The sequence below is a fragment of the Caretta caretta genome, chromosome 24 (genome assembly GCF_965140235.1).
Source record: "Caretta caretta isolate rCarCar2 chromosome 24, rCarCar1.hap1, whole genome shotgun sequence".
NCBI classification, from domain to species: domain Eukaryota; kingdom Metazoa; phylum Chordata; order Testudines; family Cheloniidae; genus Caretta; species Caretta caretta.
This window is the reverse complement of record NC_134229.1, coordinates 9,297,217-9,318,530: the sequence shown is the minus strand read 5'-3', so window position 1 is coordinate 9,318,530 and position 21,314 is coordinate 9,297,217. Positions and strand designations below refer to the sequence as shown.

At 50.8% G+C, this 21,314-nt stretch overlaps 1 protein-coding gene across 4 annotated transcripts in view; it reads left to right on the top strand.

Moving 5' to 3' along the window:
- ZNF687 (zinc finger protein 687) overlaps positions 1–21,314 on the top strand; it is a 50,711-nt gene that overhangs the window by 16,422 nt on the left and 12,975 nt on the right. For all 4 annotated transcript variants that reach the window (XM_048827994.2, XM_048827992.2, XM_048827993.2 and 1 more), the window contains one exon: positions 12,538–14,801. In XM_048827994.2, the coding sequence (XP_048683951.1) occupies positions 12,558–14,801 (2,244 nt within the window). In that variant the 5' untranslated portion in view covers positions 12,538–12,557. Of the gene's footprint in view, positions 1–12,537; positions 14,802–21,314 lie in introns of those variants that run through there.

Sequence of the window (21,314 nt, the reverse complement as noted above, 5' to 3'; positions counted from 1 at the left end):
TAGGATACAGAGGGACCTAGACAAATTGGAGGATTGGGCCAAAAGAAATCTGATGATGTTCAATAAGGATAAGTGCAGGGTCCTGCACTTAGGACGGAAGAACCCAATGCACAGCTACAGACTAGGGACCGAATGGCTCGGCAGCAGTTCTGCGGAAAAGGACCTAGGGGTGACAGTGGACGAGAAGCTGGATATGAGTCAGCAGTGTGCCCTTGTTGCCAAGAAGGCCAATGGCATTTTGGGATGTATAAGTAGGGGCATAGCGAGCAGATCGAGGGACGTGATCGTCCCCCTCTATTCGACATTGGTGAAGCCTCATCTGGAGTACTGTGTCCAGTTTTGGGCCCCACACTACAAGAAGGATGTAGATAAATTGGAGAGAGTCCAGCGAAGGGTAACAAAAATGATTTGGGGTCTGGAACACATGACTTATGAGGAGAGACTGAGGGAACTGGGATTGTTTAGTCTGCAGAAGAGAAGAATGAGGGGGGATTTGATAGCTGCTTTCAACTACCTGAGAGGTGGTTCCAGAGAGGATGGTTCTAGACTATGCTCAGTGGTAGAAGAGGACAGGACAAGGAGTAATGGTCTCAAGTTGCAGTGGGGGTTGGATATTAGGAAAAACTTTTTCACTAAGAGGGTGGTGAAACACTGGAATGCGTTACCTAGGGAGGTGGTGGAATCTCCTTCCTTAGAAGTTTTTAAGTTGACAAAGCCCTGGCTGGGATGATTTAATTGGGAATTGGCCCTGCTTTGAGCAGGGGGTTGGACTAGATGACCTCCTGAGGTCCTTTCCAACCCTGATATTCTGTGATTCTGACACTGAAAAGGACTTGAGAGTTGGGGTAGATAACCTCTGAACCTGAGCTCAGAGTGCAGTACTGTTGCTAAGTGGGCACATCTGATTCTTTGCTGTATAAACTGGGGAATATCAAGTAGAAGTAGGGAAGTGGTGTTACCTTCGTATATAGCATTAGTGCAGGGGTGGGCAAACTACAGCCCACTAGCTGTTTTAAGCTGGTCCTCGAGCTCCAATTGGGGAGCGGGGTCTGGTATTTGCCCCCCTGCTCTGGTGCTCCAGCCGGGGAGCAGGGTCAGGGGCCGATCCATGCGGCTCCCAGAAACTGCAGCATGGCCCCACTCCAGCCGGGGAGCAGGGTCGGGGGCCGCTCCACACTGCTTCTGGAAGCAGCAGCATGGCCCCTTTCCTGCTCCTATGTGTAGGGGCAGCCAGGGGGCTCCGCTCTGCACATTGCCCCCACAGCTCCCATTGGCCAGGAACTGTGGCCAATGAGAGCTGCAGCGGCAGTGCCTGCAGACGGGGCAGTGCGCAGAGCTGCCTGGCTGCAGCTCCACATAGGAGCCAGCGTGGGGGCATGCCGTTGCTTCCAGGAGCCTCTTGAGGTAAGCGTCGCCTGGAGTCTGCACCCCTGAGCCTCTCCCCGCCCCGACCCTGATTCCCCCCCTCCTAACCGCTCGATCCCAGCCAGGAGCGCCCTCCTGCACTCCCAACCCCTCATCCCCACCCCCGGCTAGAGCCTGCACCCATTCCCGCACCCTGCTCCAGCCCTGATCGCCCTCCAAACCCCTCGGTCCCAGCCCAGAGCACCCTTCTACCCCCCAAAAAGTTTGCCCACCCCTGCATTAGTGAGAATGTGTCCAGTTCTACTGTCTGCATGTACGCACTTAAATAAGGATGTTAAGTTGGGAAGGGTTCAGAAAAGAGCTCCAAGATCGATCCACGGTGTGGAAGGCACGCCTTACTGAGGAAGACTAAAGAAGCTCAGGGCTTGTCTTCGCTTAAACTGCTGTAGCAACACAGCTGCCATGCGCTAGCGGTTCAGTGTGGAATTCAGAATTCTTCCCGTCGGCATGGGTAATCCACCTCCCCAAGAGGCAGTCGCTAGGTCAACAGAGGAATCCTTCCGTGCAGGCAGGGCTAGGTCGATGGGAGTCATCCTGCAGAACAGGATGGTCAATGGGGGTAATGATTTAACTGGGAATTGGTCCTGCTTCGAGCAGGGGGTTGGACTAGATGACCTTCTGGGGTCCCTTCCAACCCTGATATTCTATGATTCTATGAGTCTACAAGGGGACTTAGGTTGGTTTAACTGCCTCGCTCAGGGGGGTGGATTTTTCACACTCCGACCAACATGGTTAAACAGATTTCATTTTCTAGTGTAGACCAGGCCTCGGCCTGTTTTAGTTTATCCAAGAGGAGTTTAAAGGGTGACTTGTTCACGGTCTACAAGTCCTATGTGGGAAGATTCCCGAGAGAGACCTCTTTAATCTAGTAGAAAAAGGAAAGCAAGATCCAGTGGCTAGAAGCTGAAACAAGATAAATTCAACAGTTTCAACAGGGAGGATAATTAACCATTGGAACAGTTTACTCAGGGAAGTGGTGGATTTTTCATTGCTTTGGGAGTCTTTAAATCAAGACTGTCTTCTAAGAGATCTGCTGTAGCTCAACCAAAAGTTAGCAGCTTGATGCAGTAATTTTGGGGTGAGAGTCTCTGGTCCATGTTCTGCAGGATGATCTGTTCTGGCCTTCAAATCTTTGAAACTCCATTTAGCCTGGGGGGCAGTTGGGTTTACACCATTCTGCAGAGCCACGGGGACTTTTGCCTCTTAACAACATAGAGCAGTGGTTTTCAAACCTTTTTTCTGGGGACCCAGTTGAAGAAAATTGTTGATGCCCGTGACCCAACGGAGCTGGGGATGAGGGGTTTGAGGTGTGGGGGAGGGGCTCAGGGCTGGGGCAGAGGTTGGGGTGTGGGGCCGAGGGCTGCAGGGTGGGGCCAGGAATGAGGGGCTCAGGGTGTGGGAGGGGGCTCTGGGATGGGGCAGAGGGTTGGGGTGTGGGAGGGGGTCAGGGCTCTGGGGTGTGGGTGCAGGCTCTGGGGTGGGGCTGGGGATGAGGGGTTTGGAGTGCAGGAGGGGCTCTGGGTTTGTGGGGGGCTCAGGGCTGGGGCAGGGGGTTGGGATGCAGGAGAGGATCAAGGCTCTGGGTGCGGGGTTTGGGGTGCAGAAAGGGGCTCCATGTTTGGGGGGCTCAGGGCTGGGGCAGAGGATTGGGGTTACCTCTGGTGGCCCCTGGTCAGTGGTGCAGCCGGGGTGCTAAGGCAGGCTTCCCGCCTGTCCTGGCACCATGAACCGGCCAGCAGTAGGTCTGACTCCTAGGTGGAGGCGCGCGACTCTCGCCCACAGGCACCGCCCCTCCCCCCAGCTCCCATTGGCCAGTGAGAGTGCGGAGATGGTGCTCGGGGCGGGGGCAGTGCATAGAGTCCCGTGGCCCCCCTGCCTAGAAGCTGGACCTGCTGCTGGCCGCTTCTGGGGCGCAGCGGGGTGTCAGAACAAGTAGGCACTAGCCTGTCTTAGCCGGGCAGCACCGCCGACGGGACTTTTAACATCCCGGTTTAGTGCTGACCAGAGCAAGGCGACCCAGCGCCTTGAAAAACACTGACATAGAAGACTCCAAAAGAAAAGGAGGACTGGTGGCACCTTAGAGACTAAGCAATTTATTTGAGCATAAGCTTTCGTGAGCTACAGCTGCATCCGATGAAGTGAGCTGTAGCTCACGAAAGCTCATGCTCAAATAAATTGCTTAGTCTCTAAGGTGCCACTAGTCCTCCTTTTCTTTTTGCGAATACAGACTAACACGGCTGCTACTCTGAAACCTGTCAGAAGACTCGGGATCCCAGGACATCCCCAAAGCAGGCACGCAGCTTTCACTTCCCCAATCCCATCCCCACCCCACCCCACCCCTTTTGAGCTGTAACCACTGTTACACCCCACCCATGCCTGAAGGGAGATGTCCTAGAGTTAGGAGGTGCTGCGAGATAGGAAGTGCTGTTGACTGAGCAGGGGAGGAAGAGGGGCATCTCCATATGGTCTGGGTTTGAGAACTTAAGCTACGGCTTCACTAGAAACACTGAAGCGCATCAGTGTAGACGCTCACTAAAGCAGCCGGAGAGGTTCTCCCATTGCTGTAGTTAATCCGCCTCCCCAAGAGGCAGTAACTAGGTCAAGGGAAGAATTCTTCAGTTGACCTAGCACCATCTACACCAGGATTTAGGTCAGCTTAACTACATCGCTCAGCAGTGTGGATTTTTCACCTCCTCCCTGAGCGACATAGCTGGGTCCACCTCACTTTTCAGTGTAGACCCCGCTGTAGTTACTATATATTTTTGCCCCACCCCCACCCCTCTGCCATTGGGTTGGCCTCTAATCTGGCAAACTTTTCCAGCTCTGCAATTAGCAGAGAGCAGCAGCCCATGATCTGGTTTGTCTCCCTGTTGCACTGTGCCCTTTGCACACAGGCCATTCTTAGACAAGCCACTCGTTTCCGCTAACGGGCTTTAGGGGGAGGGAGAATAAAACTTGATTCTCCTTACAGAGCAACTTGCAGAAGCTGCTTCCTCCTTCTGCAAGGAGGCCACTTGCAATGCGGCCTGTGCATTTCAGCCAGTGACTATTCTACCCCACCGAGAGTCTGGTCTGCCATTAATAAGCATGTTGGACTGATTATTGCAGTTCAGTAATCCGGTATCACGTTCAATGCCCCCGATCGGATTGAACAGTAGTTACATGGTTGAGTTGCCATGAAAACACCCCTCTAATGGCAATACTGTGCATACTGCGTGTCCAGCCAGAAATGGACATGAAGGGTTCACGGTTAATGTGCGTGGGGGCCAACCAGAAACCATATCCTTTTGGCTTGAAATTGAAAGCACAAATGTTCCCTTAGATTGTCAGCATGGCTCATCGTTAAGAGTTCCTCATTTTGCGAGACCCTAACGGCTGTGTTGCTTTTGAGTTCCAGACTATCCAAACCAAGCCCAGGCACTGGGGACAGAGGCTCTGGATTCACTGGAAAAAGAGGTGCATCTTTACACTGAGCTCATCTCCGTTTAAAAACACATCATCTTGTCCCAGACATAGCCAGAACAAACTGGTCTGTGGTCTTTCTGTATCCTGTGCTCTTTGGTGGATGGGTGGTAGTTTGATAACAGAACCGTGAGCTTTTAGATTTGAAATCTTACGTTGATCTCTAGTTAATTTTAAAATGGGGATTGTGGTTGAGCAGGGTTGGGGTGGCTACATCTGGGTTCTAATCCTGGTTCTGCCTCTAGGTCACTCTACAACTTCCCCACTCTGTTTTCCAATCTGTCAAATGAGAGTGACTCTATACCGAGTAGTCAATAGGCGGACTGCTGGCCAAATCCGGACTGCCAGACACTTTTGAATGGACTGCAAAATCTTTTTGTCATCATCATTCTAAGCTTATTATCATCATTGTTATAATTTTTGTATGATTTTCTCTGAAGTCTGGACCTTGACTATACCTTGACAAAAAATAATTGATTTCTCCCCCCCCCTTACAGAGTGCTTAGATATCTGCGGATTAAATAGTACAGTAAGAACTGGTTCCTGAGTCACGCTCTAGCCTGGGTGGAATGCCTTTCAGTACCATCAGTAACCAAACTATGGCGGTGGAGTGCCCCCAAAATGATCAACCTTTTTAAAAGTGTATTTTTTAGTCTCATGTTTAACTAACTCTGCTGCAGTCCTAGTGAAGACAAGGCAGTTTATAGCGTCCACATAAGTTAGCAGGTCACAGTAGCTGTCCCATGACAGTCTGAGTTTGCCATGCCCTGCTAACTCATGTGGAAACTACAAACTGCCTTGTCTTCACTGGGATTTTACCATGCGTGTGTGAGCTCGAGTTAAGAACCCCGCCGGTTTTCCTAGTGAAGACCCAGGCACGGTTGCTGTAGCGCAGATGGGATCTCTGTGGAACAGGGACTTCTAAGAACACACAACCCCCCTGTGGGGGTGGAGAATTTGCCATTGACACGAAACCACGAGGAAACGCTCATGTAATCAGCCCTGTGCAGAGTCAACGATCCTCCCTAAAAAGCAATTTCTTCAGGGAGTGATCAGTTGAAGAGTGTCTCTGGGAGCATGGAAGCTATGAACGGTTTGTAAATGCCTCTTACTTTCTGTTTTTAAAATGGTGAGGTTTTCAAAGACAACAGAAGGAGGTTAAAATGGGGTCTGGTCTCCTACAGTGGTGGGCAGGGTGTATTTAAAAAAAAAAAAAAAAGTCAAGAAACTTAATCCGAAGAGGCACAGGAGAAAATAACTAATCTGTGGAAACACCAGGACGACAAGGGGAAGAATTTGACGTAACCCTATATTTGAGAAATGAAATGTCTGGGGGTTTTTCCCTCAGTGGAGATCACGGGCCTCTGCTTGTACGAAGACATAAATGCAAATTGTTTATAGTAGAATAAGTGGGAGTAAACTGCAACGCCGGATGTTAGGACAGATGTTGAATAATTTGTCTGATGCATAAATAAAAAGCAGCGTGCAGGTTGCATGTGACACTAGGCCGCATAGTGATGGGGCTCGTCTCAACAGCGTAAAAGCCTACGATCAGTGTTTCAAAAGCTTTCTTTAAAATATGCCTATTTGATGGAGAATTCACTGCAGGTGAGAAGTGACAGCCCTCGAGATTGGTGTGTCCAGTATACCAGAACTGGTGTTTCATGGGCAGTGCTCGCTCCCAAGCTAGTTTCAGTCTCTGGTTCCTCCAGGTCTTGGGCATCTCTACGGAGGCTGCCACTGAAAGATTCTGTTCTGTCGGGGCTCTTATCCTGCCTTCGTCACCCTAGTGTTGGAGCACCTTCCAGTTGTGGGTTGTGATTGTGCCCATCAGCTGTCACGGGTAGCTCGTTCCCTCTCTCCTCCCAAGGGAGGATTTTATGTGGAGTGTTTTGTTTTGGTAGGGTTTTGTTTTCAGACATTAGACGCTGCATTGTGTTTATGTCAGGAAAGGCGGGTTGACGGAGTGCACCTGGCACTTGTAGCAGGAGGTGAGGAGGTCTGGGATTGTTCCCACGGGAGATCGTTCCACAGCCAAAAGAAGCTCTGTCTGACACCAGCCAAGCTGTACCCTGGGGGTGGAAAGTTCCTCTGGGCCTGAGGAACAGAGCTGCCCACTGTGCTCCCCATCCTGGAACTTGAGGCTCTCTTAGGTTACGTAGCTGGGAACATGCTTCCCGCTGTCGGTAGCAACACGCTAGCTCTGTTTGCGCTAATGGCACCCTGACAATAGCCCCGTAGCTGGCGTAACACTGGCGGTGGCTCAGGTTAGCTGCCTGAGTACGTATCCTGGGTGTGTTTGCACTCAGACAGCTAGTCCAAACTGCCGCCCATGCGATTCCGGCAACACTAGCTCAAGCAGAGCTGCCACCTGTCTGTCTACCCAGGCTGGGAAGCATGCCCCCAGCCGCAGTGTAGACGTTGTCTTAAATTTGCTGGGCCCGGGCCATTGAGCGCTTTGACGATCTGGACAAAGACGAGTTATGCTGCTCAAACGTGAGGTCATTTTGGTTACTGAAGCAGTGTCCAGTGCTGCTTTTCAAATTGTTTGAGGTTGAGCTGCTTCCCCAATGTCAAAGTTGGCATTCATAAAATCCCTCCTGGTTGTCTCTTCTCCATGCCCACAGGTGGACGAATCTGTTCCTAGTGAGAGGGAAGCTGTGCATAGAGGGGAGAATCCTTTGCGCTGTCTATAACCTCCATGTTAGTATTGGAGGGAGTGTGCACAGGTAAACTAGAAATCCAGGGAGCATGTTGAATCTGTTCCAGGGAGGAGAATTTCCCTAAACAAATCCTTGCTTTGTTGGTGTAGGCAAACTGTTGTTTTTTTCCGGGGCATCTTTGTGTGCAGCAACCTGCTTGTCTCCTCTCTTGATTGTAAATAGTCGTACCTGCCAAACCGGGGTGAGGAAAAATCATTATTTGAAAAACAAACTTCCCTGCAGAATCGTGTGTGAGGCTAAGCGGGCGAGTATGCTGGGAAAACAGATGGCAAATGCTGGAGCTGAGCGTAACGTACAGAGATCCTCTGTCCCGGCTTTTTGAAATCCCACTTCTTTTCATCATAGCCCTTCTGCCGAGAGGTCTAATGGAGCCTCTCCTCCCACATCACTTATGACATCTCTGCATTGCCACCAGTCATGACTGGAAGAACATCGTGTGGTCTCTTGAAACTTGTTTGTGTAGGATGGGGTTTAATCATAGAGGAGGTCTCTTCTATTGCGAATAAAATCCCCTCTGTTCCTACTCAGGTGTCCAGCACAGGATTGTTCCCTCCAGTATCTTCTGTCAAATCTGCTTTTCAATGTCTCAGAAGACAGGGCTCCTCTTGCCTTGGGAGATGATGCCAGAGCCTTAATAGGTCTCAGTGTTGCTTAAATTTTCCCTTTTGTAATTTCAACCCATTCTCTGTATTACTTATCCCTTTGTGCCCTCCCAGCCATTTCCTTTCCTCCTATCGAAACCCTTCCCAATCTTGTAGACAACAGTCCCGTACCCGGCCCTGCAGAGTCATCTTTTCGTACTCTCTTCCCCTTCAAGTGTGATGAGGACTCTGAACAAACTCTGTTTGCCACATTAGCCTCCTTCTAGCCTATATCTGCACTGCAATTATAAACACATGGCTGACCAGTGCCAGCGGGCTCGGGCTAAGGAGCTGTTTAACTGCTTAACTGTAGCCATTTGGGCTCGGGCTCTGGGACCATGTGAGGTAGGAGGGTCCCAGAGTCTACACCTACATCGCCACCCCTTAGCCTGAGCCCGAGTGGCTGGCACAGACCCTCCAGGGGTGTCTAATTGCAGTGTAGACGCACTGTGTCTGTTTTGCAGGGCAGAGCTATTTGGCTGGGCATTGGAAGAGTACCACTGAGAAGCTCACCTGCATGGTACGATAGATGTCCTTGGTGCAGTGTGGTGATGTCTCTGGTGGTGGTCAATCAACTGAACAGAGATCCCCCTTGGAATGACCTATTGTGAGGGTTAAAAATATAACTAGACTAAACCTACTTACTAAGCTGTCTACAGTGGCTTTCTTAGTGGTTTTTAAAACTCTGCTTACGCTCAGTCATAGTGTAACAAGTTTCTAATGAGGTCTGGCTGAAATGAATGAGACCAAACCATATATAAAAACAGGTCTAGCTGAGACTCAGAACTAGGGTTCTTAGCCTGGTTTGGCCCCATATGTACTGGCCACCTGAACCATGTTAAAATGTTCACTTCCATGGTGTCTATGTCATTCTTAGTCACAGGTTTCAGAGTAGCAGCCGAGTTAGTCTGTATCCGCAAAAAGAACAGGAGGACTTGTGGCACCTTAGAGACTAACACATTTATCAGAGCATAAGCTTTCGTGGGCTACAGCCCACTTCATCAGATGCATAGAATGGAACATACAGTAAGAAGATAGATATATACATACAGAGAACATGAAAAGGTGGAAGTCGTCATATGAACTCTAAGAGGCTAATTAATTAAGGTGAGCTATTATCAGCAGGAGGAAAAAAACTTCTGTAGTGATGATCAAGATGGCCCATTTCAGACAGTTGACAAGAAGATGTGAGGACACTTAACATGGGGAAATAGATTCAATTTGTGTAATTACCCAGCCACTCCCATGTTCTTAGAACACTGCAGATCAATGTAGCCTCCCCCGTAGTGGACCATGGAAATGCATTATGCTAGTGTAGACAGTTACCTGCTACACTTAGCCACGTGCCTTCACCATAAAGACCATGCTTTGGCTCTAGCCTTTGGTTTGGTGCCATCACACAGGAGTGTTTGTGATGGCTTTCTACATCAGTGGCTCTCAACCTTTGCAGATGACAGTACCCCTTTCAGGAGTCTGATTTGTCTCACGTACCCCCAAGTTTCACCTCACGTAAAAATGACTTGCTTACAAACTCAGAAATAAAAATACAAAAGTGTCACAGCCCCACTATTACTGAAACATTGCTGACTTTCTCATTTTTACCATCGAAGTGTAAAATAAATCAACTGGAATATAAATATTACACTTACATGTCAGTGTATCTTATATAGAGCAGTATGAACAAGTCATTGCCTATGAAATCGTAGTTTGAACTGACTTTGCTAGTGCTTTTTAGGTAGACTGTTGTAAAACTAGGCAAATAGCGAGATGAGTAAATGTCCCCCCTGGAAGACCTCTGACTAACCCCGGAGTCCACGTACCCCTGGTTGAGAACCACTGTTCTACAAAAGTTTGGAACGGATGCAGCCTTAATCTAGGTTAGTATCGTTCCACAATCTGTTTTGTGCAGAGCTGCAATAACAGGACCAGAGCAGGCTAGGGTGTGCGTGCGCTGTAGCTGTGTTCTTTGTATGATGCGACTTTGCTGTCTGTGAAGACATGCTGTCATTTCTTATTTAGGACACTTTTCCTTGGTGTGCTTTGAGAGACCACTCCCTCGTTGATCCCCTCTGCCACAGAGTAGCTGTTGCTTCCCACTAGGTCGTGTAGACCACATGCATGTGTGCGCGCCAATTTTAAAACAGAACATCAGTATTCAGACCAACAAGGGCTCTTCTGAGAAACTTGTCCTGTCCTTCCCCAAATAAACCTAGTGAGACAGAATGGTTTTGCTAACGTATGTGTTTGTGAGGACTCAGAACAACATGCTGCTGACAGATAGTCATAGGGCTTGTCCGTAGCGCTGCAGCGTAGAAATTATCTATGTTGATGGGATGCTCCAATCGGCATAGGCAGTCCACCTCTCTGAGAGGCAGTAGCTAGGTCAGTGGTCTTCCATTGACCTAGTGCTGCTACAGGGGGATTTAGGTCAGCTTAACTACATTGGTCAGGTGTGTGGATTTGTGTCACCCCTGAGTGAAGTAGCTGGGTTGACCTGACACTTCTGCTAGCTAAAGTACCAACTCCTGGAAGTGTCACAGTTAAGATGAGGGGTGAAAAACCCAGCCACTCGTAGAACTCTTACAAGGTTAACCAATTTATTTGAGCATGAGCTTTCGTGAGCTACAGCTCACTGAAGTGAGCTGTAGCTCACGAAAGCTCATGCTCAAATAAATTGGTTAGTCTCTAAGGTGCCACAAGTACTCCTTTTCTTTTTGCGAATACAGACTAACACGGCTGTTCCTCTGAAATCTTACAAGGTTGTAAACAATCATTAAGGAGGTAGGGAAATATATGGCCAAATCATGGAAGATCTTTCATACAGCATCTTAGAATTGGGTTTCTTGAGTGTTTTGGGGTTTGCCAGATATTTTGCCACTTATTCATACAAATCTATTGATGTCAAAGGGGCAATTCTTCTAGTAAACTTCATCATGTATATTTCTGTAGCGCCTTACGGAGCAAAAGGGTTAGATATGGTTTTATAGCACAATATTCCAATGGGTTATCTGAAGGTTACTGCTAGAAGTTGGCCTATGTCTGTTTCAGATAATCCACTCTTTGGGGCATAAATTGGATCCTTTTCTATTCTCAGTCTTTCTGCAGGTTTCAGAATCCAAAGTCGCATTCAGATCTGGTGTAAGCAGTGCAGTGCCGTTCACATCAGTGGAACTCCACCCACAGAGGCAGTACGGCTCCTTTATGATGGAGATGGGAGGATTTGTTTTATTCTGATCTTTTGGGCTGGTTGAAAATTTTACATCAAAACTTTTTTTTTTCCCCAATAGAAAAATTGGGGTTTTGACTAAAAGTTTTCTCTGGCTGTCCACAGAGAACTTTGGCTGTGTTCCAAGAGGCAGTAAAGAATTTTTTTAGATCCTTTGGGCATTCCGACAGGCACATCTTAGTAGGATCCAAGTGCCAGACGTGACACTAGAGTTGTGAAGAGTGGGATTTCAGGGTTTGCTAACGGGGTTTTTGGAGACGTATCGTTGGTGCCTCTGTGTGCTTCTTGAGCTCTATGAATCCTGTTCACACAGCGAACAAACGCTCACAACTCCCATGGGAGGGAGGGCTGTGCTTATTCCCATTTTACAGAAGAAGATGCAGCGGAGAGGGGCAAAGTGATGTATGCCCAAGGGGATCAGAGCTGGGACTAGACAGCAAGGATGGCCTAGTGGTTAGAGCACTGGTCTGGGACTTGGGAGAACCAGGTTCAATTCCCCGTCCTGCCACAGGCCTCCTGTATGACCTTGGGTGAGTCAAAAAGGTTATGCCCCTGCCGCAGTCCTAGGGTGTGACTGCAGCTCGTGTAGACGGACCCGAGCTGGTTAGATTGAAACTAGCGCGGGTCCCAGAGTAGCGAAGCCTGGGCGGCGTGGGCTCTGGCGAAGGCTGTACAAACCCACCTGGGTAATTACTCGCAGCGCAGCTTCACTGCTGCACAACCCAAGCTAGCTAGGTTAAGGCTAGCGTGTATGTGTCTGTGAGCTGCAATCACGCCCTGGGGCTGCAGTGGAGACATGCCTTAAGTGTCTCTGTGCCTCAGATCCCCCTCTGTACAATGGGGATAACAGCCCTGCCGCCCAAGGGTTGTGAGGATAAATACAGAGGCCCATATGGTGACGGGGGTCAGAACCTGAGACACAGACAGACAGCTGGGGTTACAATGTCCGAGCTTCTGGTCCTGTGCATGGCCTGCTGTTCTGTGATGCCAGCAGGGTCCGTGTCAGTCCAGGAAAGTTTCTTGCACTGTGATATTAAATCGTCTGTCTTCCTTTTCTTAGACTCTTCCGGATTCTTCACGATGGGTGACATGAAGACCCCGGATTTCGATGACCTCTTGGCAGCTTTCGATATTCCGGACATCGACACCAATGAAGCCATCCATTCTGGCCATGAGGAGGCTGAGGCTCACATCAAGCAGGTCCCCGGGGAGCCCGTGGCCCCTGAACATGTCCTCCCGCACACAGACATCACTGCCGTCAGCGTGATAGTGAAGAACACGGTCTGCCCCGAGCAGCTCGACCCCTTGGATGGCCGCAGTAAAGATGGGCACGGCCTCGGGCCCCGCCTGCTGCAGAATGGCTTTGGTGCCCCCGAGTTGCCCAGGTCCCCCACCTCCAGGCCGGGGGAAGTGGTGGCATCGTCCAATGGAGAGTGCTGGGCATCGAAGGAAAAAGGGGCAAAAACCCTGGACATCTTTTCCCACTTCAGCCCCGATCCCCATGAGGAGAACTCTGCGGATCTGATCGACGGGCCTCGGGAGGGCAAACAGAAAGATAAAGCCCTCTCTGTGCCCTCTCTCTCCCCATCCCCCACCCCATCTCCTGCCCTGTCGCCAGACTGCAAAGAGCCAGCTGGAGAGAGCACAGAGAGCCTCCCACCAGCTTTCCCGCAGCCCTTTGAAACCAGCCAAGCAGGGGCCATGAATGGCTCCCCTGCCACCATTCCCCTGATCAAGAAAGAGGAATCCGACTCAGAGGAGCTGGACCATGGGGCCAGCCCCAAGGGTTTGGCTGCAGCCCTGCGTGACAGCCCCTTGGGGCACCTGAAATCGGTCACCGTCCGGTATTCCACGGATGATTCCCCTGTGACGTCCTGGCCCAGCTCAGATCCAAACCTTGACAGCAGCACCAGCAACCTCCCCGAAGTGAAAGACTCGCCCACCAGCCCTCAGGAGCCGTTCTTCAAACCTTCCCCGCTGGCGGAGGGAAGCCCCGGGCCCCTTGGCTCCCCCAAGCTGCTGGGGAGCAGCCCCCTCAAGGAAGAGCAGGAGGCTCTAGAGAAACCCCTGCGGAGCATGTCGAGCGGTGAGGAGGAAGAGGAGGACGATGATGATGGCAGCAACGACTCCCCCTCTTCCAGTTCCTCGCGGCCCCTCAAGGTACGAATTAAAACCATCAAGACGTCTTCCGGCAGCATCACCCGGACGGTGACCAGAGTCTCCTCCGATTCGGAGCCGGGAGCTGCCAAGCTGCCTTCGGAGCCAGGTTCTCAGGAGACCGCCACCGAGGGCGCCGTGCTCCCGGCTGCAGTGGTGAAAGAGGAGAGCATGCTGGAGGTGCCCAAAAAGAAAATGGAGCTCTCCAGCCCCCTGAAAGTCATAGAAGGGCCCAAAATTGTCAGTGTCCAACTCGGCAATGGCACCAAAATCAAAGGGACTGTCCTGCCGGTCACCACCATCCAGAACGCCAGCAGTGCCATGCTGATCGCTGCCAGCGTGGCCCAGCAGAAATCCGTGGTGCTGCCGGGCAAGGCTGTGACAAAGAACATCATCAACCTGGTGCCGCAGACCCTCCCCAAAGCCGACACCAGGACGAATGTCAGCACGGTGACCCAGACCACCACCGTCACCACCACGGCCAACCAGAAAGTCAACGGCACCACAGTGGTGATGGTGCAGCCGCAGAAGCCTTCGCCCACCATTGCTGGCACGGTCATTTCCAGGAGCCAGTCCAGCCTGGTGGAGGCTTTCAACAAGATCCTGAACAGTAAAAACCTCTTACCAACCTACAAACCCAACCTGAATCCTCCGGCAGACTCCAGCCTGGCTCTCCCACCCTTCGGGTACCGCTGCTTGGAGTGCGGGGACTCCTTCGCCCTGGAGAAGAGCCTGGCTCGGCACTACGACCGGCGCAGCATGCGCATCGAAGTGACCTGCAACCACTGCACCAAGCGCCTGGTCTTCTTCAACAAGTGCAGCTTGCTCCTGCATGCTCGGGAGCACAAGGACAAAGGCCTGGTGATGCAGTGCTCCCACTTGGTCATGAGGCCTATTGCTCTGGATCAAATGATTGGCCAGCCGGACATCACCCCCATAGTGTCAGTGACCTCCCTCGCCGCTGGCAAAGTGACTGGAGTGCCTCAGGAAGCCATGGGGACAGCGAACGGGATTCAGGACCAACCCATCCTGCCCCTGACCGGCAGCTCAGAGCAAACCAGCTATAACTGCTTCCGCTGTCTGGAGTGCAAGGAGCAATGCAAGGACAAAGCCGGGCTCGCTGCGCACTTCCAGCAGGCTGTGACCCCGGGAACAACCCCCAGCACGGTAGGTAGAACAGCTCCAACCTTCTGCCAGAGGCCCCCTCTTTTATTGCAGGGCTGCTAGCTCTTTCCTGAGGGAGGCAGCATGGCCTAATGGTGAGACAGGGCAGGCAGGAGACCTGGATTCTACTCCCGACTTTGCTACGGATTCACTGTGTTGACCTCAGGCAAGTCCTTTCCCCTCTGTTTCAGATTCTCCCTCTGCAGAATGAAGCTGTTTGCCCACAGGTAGAGGCATTCGAGATCCTGAGATGAAAGGCGCTGGGTATATGCACTCTGTTGTGTTAGCAGCTCTCTCTACTGCCTCGTACCTGATTACTTCCTGTATCGTGCGGCTGCTATTTGCAAAATTTCTATTCACAGAGGCAGCTTCTGTTGCAGGAAACCAGGCTGTTGTAGAGCAGCGGCTCTTGACCTTTGGGGGCTCAGGACCCATTTGTAAACCTTGGTGGCCTGTTGCGACCCAGTAAATAGCTTCAGTGCAAAAAAAAAAAAATCTGGTTTACGAAATATCTTACCTACAACATGTGAGAGAGACGTTAACACCGTGCGTACCCTAGCAGCAGGTAACGCAATTTTAGTACTGCGCGTCTGGCTGGGCTCGGCTCCCCGCAGCCTCCGGGGTTGCAGCACTAATATGGCCCAGCTCCCCTGGCTGGACGACCAGGCCAAATTTGTGAGAGTGGCGTTGCAACCTGGTAAATGGAGTCACGGTGCCACTCAAATTTGGCCCGGCTTGCCCCTGTCGTGATGGCGCTGAGCCTGGCCGGCCCCATAGAATTGGAGCCAAGGGAGCTGACTCCCATACGGCTCGTTGACACGTTCTGGTAGCCAAGTTTTGGGTTGAAAAACCTTCTTGTAAAAGAGAAGGAATTGACCTGGGAGACTAAATGTGCTGCCCTTAGTGAAATAGGGGATGTAAGCATGTGCAAAGTTTGAATACTGGAAGGTGAGGAAGATTGCTGAGAGTGGCGCAGGAACGGTAATCTCAGACAACTGGATCTGTTAGTTAGCCTGGGGGAAAATTCATAGGGAAGCCTATAGCTGAAATGGAGAAACCTTGAAAAACTATTTGAAAGGGTTTCAGAGTAACAGCCATGTTAGTCTGTATTCGCAAAAAGAAAAGGAGGACTTGTGGCACCTTAGAGACTAACCAATGATCTTAAATTGACTGGATGGGGTCTCTGCTCTGTCACTACAGTTCAGGGTCTGCTGACTCTACATAGCTATGCAGTTCCCAAGAGAGTTCAGAGTTAGTGTCCTCCATGCTCCCAGTATCTGGTTAGAGAAGAGCATAAAGTTGCACATTCAGTTCTATGTAACCCACTTACACCTGGTCCCTTTCAACTCATGTATATTTCAGAGATACCAGACAATTTCCCCAGCTTCTGTCACTTTCATGGAATGTTAACTATTAGCAAGTAATTAATCCTCTGTTGCACTTTTAAAAAACACATTTCTTTGTATTATCACTCGGAAAGTGGCGAGTCTCTTGGAAGCACCAGATCTAGGGTTTAGTTCTGTGGTGGTCCAGGTGGGGTAGATTTTCCATCACTGGCAATTTTTAACTCAAGGTTGGATGGTTAATCAAAAAGAACTCTAGTTCAAAGAGGAATTAATTCTAATCATCAAGTTAAATCCGTGGAGAAACCTGGATGTATTAGCTCCCTGCTTGAGAGCTAGGCCTGAGATCCCGTCCACTTCCTGTTTGCTGCTAACACATCCTGGTTCGCTCGGCATGATGGCATCCAGCAGTGTCTCAGTATTAAAGCGGAGTATAGATTTGGTTTTTAAAAGGCAGAATGAGCTTGAATACAGTTTATTCATACCTTGGTATCCAGAGTCCCATAGGGGACCTACAAATACTGCCCACCTTAACTTTGTCCTTTTAAATTGTTAGGCTCATTGGCTTCCTTCCTGTGAAAGGAATTGGCTGTTGCACCTTCACTGTTTGTTTACTTCCGAGCACTGTGACAGCCAGACGATGGTTTAAATTCAGGTATTACGATGCTGTAGTTAAGGCTGAGCATTGCTCTCTGTTTAAAGGTTGGCTCTAAAATCCTCCTGCTCACTGCAATTGGCTTGGAACTTGCTGTGCCCCATGAGGATGCAGAGTGGGGATAGCAGTCCAAATTTGGGGCTATTTGAGTAAGGGGTTCCTGAGATACAGCCCTCTTAAAAACCAGCATGGGACAAATCCAGCTGGTTCTTGTAACACTTGTTTGCAGACATCTGGGGCGCTTACTATGTCTGTCACTTGGCATTTACTCTGCCTCGTGCACGGCACCCGTCACCCTGTTGGGACACAATATTGAAAAAGTTATTGACCTGAGAATTTGGACCTAGAGAACAGATCCAAAGTGATGTGTGTGTGCGTGGGGATTAGGGGGAGGATGTGGAAATGTGCGTAAGTATGCCATCAGCTCTGCTTATTCAGAGTCCCAGAGTAGCTCAGGGGGATGTGCTGTAGTCAGTGACCCCCAGCCATCCTCATAGACCGGGGGTTCGAGCCTGGCAGTAGGCTATTTCTGCCTGTTAGAAAGGAATTCTTTTACACTGTTTGGAAAGTAGCATCTAGTATCCCAGCAAAGTTAGAAGGCCCTGTTAGTGTCTTGAATGTACTGCTGCTCTGAATATTGCAATGCTGTGTATGATGCCCATGCCTGGATCATGCAAAGTGTACTGCAGGGAATTCTGCAAACCAGGGTAGACCCACGCTGATTCCTCTCCAGAGGGACCTGGATGGGCACGGGGGACGTGCTCTGGTGGCTCAACTCCTAGACCATGAGGTAGAGTCCTGCCCTCAGCAGGCCTTTGAGAACGAATGCTGGGCCCCGGTGCTAGGTTTGGCTTGGGCGGCACCGCTTTCTCAGCTGATACAATTTCCAGCCCGGCGTGTTAATGTGACTCGTGCAGAGTGTTCTGCGGGGAAGTGATCGTGTACCTGGAGAACAGGGTATGCCCTGAATTGCCGACGCAGCACTCTCACACAGCTGGAGTTACGGATAGCATGCAGACCATGGGGAAGGCTGGCCTTTCGGGGCCTTGCTAGGTTACAAAGGCTGTGGGTGTCTGATGTAGAGATTCCCAAAGGGTCTGGAAAGCTCCTTGAGACCCAAGGAGTGTTAGTGAGGAGTAGCCTTTGTAGGAGAGGTGTGGTGGCTCTTGGGGACGGGTGGGTGGTGGATACTGCAGCCGGAGGTGGAATTGCCAGCTTGGGTCGAGCTGTGATTAAGCTAATGTTAAATAGCAGCAGGAGGGGCTAGCCATGGAAGGACTTGGTGTCTGTCTGCCCCAGGAGGGAGTGAGGTCTTTTCAAGGCTAAAGTCACCTAGAGCAGTGGTGTACAAACTTCTCCAGTCGCACCCCCCCCTTACCATTAACGGAATCTGTTCATGCCCCACCCACCCCCATTACTGCACAACCAAGGCTATGCCAGCACTAGGCATAAGCAGAGTAAGCAATTGGTTGGGTCTGAGCAGCCCAAGGGGGCCCCCTAGTCACTTTTTGTTGTTATGGCTCCAGTTGGTCACTGATTCCATGATTTTATGTAATCTTTGCGCCTCAGCCAGCTCAGGCTGTAAGCCCTGGCCAGTGGTGGGCTTGGGCTATCTATTTGAGGGAGGGGGGGTGGAGGAGGGGAAATTACTTGCTTAGGGCTCCCAATGTTTTAACACTGCCTCTAGGTTGTGTGGCCCACTGAGCTGAGATGGGGTGGAGGTGGCGCTCCTTCTCTGCCCTCTGTAGGGTCCCTGCCACAGGCTGCCTGGTGTCACCGCTCACCCACCTCCCCACGCCCCAAACAATCTGCCAGAGCGTGCCCCACAGTTTGTCATCAGTGCCTGCCAAGATGTGGGGCCACATTCTTAGGGTGTCTGTCAGGACTGCAGCGAGCAGATTCCTCTTCCAGGACTGTTGGGCTGAGGTGCCCTTTGAAAGTGTCTGTCTGAGAAAAGGTGAATGGGCGAGTGCCGCTACCAGCCATGGGAGGGATGGAGCGTGCCCCTGGCTTCTATAGCTGCGGAGAGTGGACGCTGGGCGTTTCACAGGTTGGACAATCATGCTCCTTAGCCAGCCAGGGCTCAGCCTATGACCAGATCTGCTTTAAGCTGAAGGTGGAAGGGTAGATAAAGGGGCAAAGGAGAGGGAAAATATGCTCTGGGGAGGGCGGGGCTGAGAAGGGGAGATGCACACCTGCCTCCTTGCGAACACTTAGTTATGGTAACCCCCATGGAATGAAACTTTCAACCCCTTCTGAAATAACCCAGGCCTGTGCTTTCTCTCCCTGCCTTGTTAGCAACTGCGCCCTCCAGACATTTCCCCGCAGGGCCACACTCACCACTGCACTACAACAAAATGCACAGAAGGGTGAAGAACACTTTGAGAATGACACCACGTCCTTTGCCACAGGAGCCCCTTACCTTCAAGCCCACCTGATAATCACGCCTCCCTCCACTAACCCTGTCTCCTGCAAAGAACAGCTCTTTCTGGTTCCGAAAAAAAATTCACTGCCAAGAAGCGTTGGTCCTGCAGAGTTAAGGGTGGCCGGTGGTACCTTGTGCCTTTCCAGGACTTCGAGTTCAGCTCAACTCAAACTTCTGAAAAGCAGGAACTAGAATTAAGGGAGACACCAGCTGCGCAACGCAACCGTAACTCTGTCATCTTTGCGCAATGGCCAACATGCATCCTAGCCCTGCGCCTTCAGAGTACAGAACACTTGGGTAACAGGGCATTTGAGCATGGGAGCGGCTTCTAACACCTATGGGCATGTTTGGGCCACAGACACTGTTTGCATAGCCCCGTCAGCCAGGGTTTTTCCAACAGCATGGGAACCCCACCTCCCCGCTGCAGTGACAGAGGCGCTCTTCTGTGTCCGTATGCGGGGGAGATTGTTTGCCAGCATAGCGGCGTTGGGCCGGAGCAAGGGTTTTCTCTCAACCCTGGCTGGCACAGCTGTGACTATATAATGCTTCAGTGTAGACCAGGCCTAATGCAAAACATGTGTTTAGATCCGCGTGCTCAGCAGGAGCTACCTACTGCTGCCCTGCACTCGCACCGAGTCTGCTCCACAGGTGTAAGGCCAAAATGGTTGAACTGTACAAGGCCGTAACCCCCTCTTACGCTCTCTTCAACTTTACTTCAGGATTCCAATTAGCACCGTACTTCCACTTACCCCCCTGCCCATTAACCCCACAGACCGCGTCTGCCAATCGTCATGGCAGGGAAGAGCCATGTATTGCTACTGACACGACCTACACAACTTCCTCATGTCCCCTTATTACTGTCACCCTTACCAAAGGATTTCCAGGGGCAGTTGCCAGCCCCCAGGGAGCAGACTTAAGGTGAAGTTGCGGAGATGGCATGTACCTTACCTCTTTATTTCCTGGCTTTCGGAAGTTTAGCTGAATTCACATGTTCTGGAAGGGCACAAGATATGGTGAGACAGGCAACCTTAACTCTGCATTGACAAAGTGAATTAACAAGAGGCCATTAGAACTGCAAGGCAACTGTATTGTCCTTCTTTGCCTGTGTTATGTCCTTGATGTCTGATCTCAAAAGCCCAGATCTGGTTATAACTGGCCTGTCCCCTAACCAAACCCTCCTGTCTGCTTTTCCTTTGTTGTTTAAATCTCTTGTGCTGCCTGAACTTGTCAGCAGAGTTTTCTCTGCTTCAGTAACTCCTAGGATCGGACAGAGCTGGAGTGAATACACACACAGCTCTGGAAGCTTGATCTAATTGCAGCTTTGGTTGCCAAATCTAAATAAGGGTGCACTTCAGACACACGTGCCTTTTCCCCGTCTCTTTTAGGAAAAGTCAGGACTGGCGTGTCCTGCAAAATGCTCTCCCAAGCGTGCAAGCCTGGACTCAGCAATGGAGTGCCAATCTGGGGCCCCTTGAGTTCTGATTGTCTGCCCTAGCTCCAAGGGTGTTGCAATCCCTTTTCTCCATTGTTGAGAGAGAGGCTCGCCAGTCAGCGTACAACAAACCGCTCCAAGCCTGTAACTCCTAGGCTGTTTTAAACTAGTCTTTGCTGCTTTCTATTGTCCAGTCCATTGCTCCCTACTATTTTCTTGCTGCTAAATTGTACTCCTCCTAGCACATTGGACTCAAGCCTGAGTAATTACAGGGCAAGGTATCTGGGGGAAGCAATGTCAGGGGCCCAGAAAGGAGGTATATGGTAGCTGGCTCTAGGCTGTGGATTTATGCAGCAACCTTTAAATTCCAGATGCGTCCAAAGCGCATTACAAATTCATGGGGAGCCGTCCGCGTTGAAAGGGTTAATTCAAGCATTTCTGTCCTTCCCAGACTTCTGCACGCACTCCTCCTTTCTCCTTCCATCCACTGGCTCCAGCTGTCGACCTTGGCTTCTCCTCCCACAGCTCCTTCCCCAGCATCACCCTTCCTGTGGCCCCCTTCGCCTCCTGAAATCCTTATCCAGGCTTCTGCTTCCCTCTTAAGTACCACAGCTCCCCGAAGCGTGGCCTTCTGGAGTCCCGGCACATGCTGACCGACCAC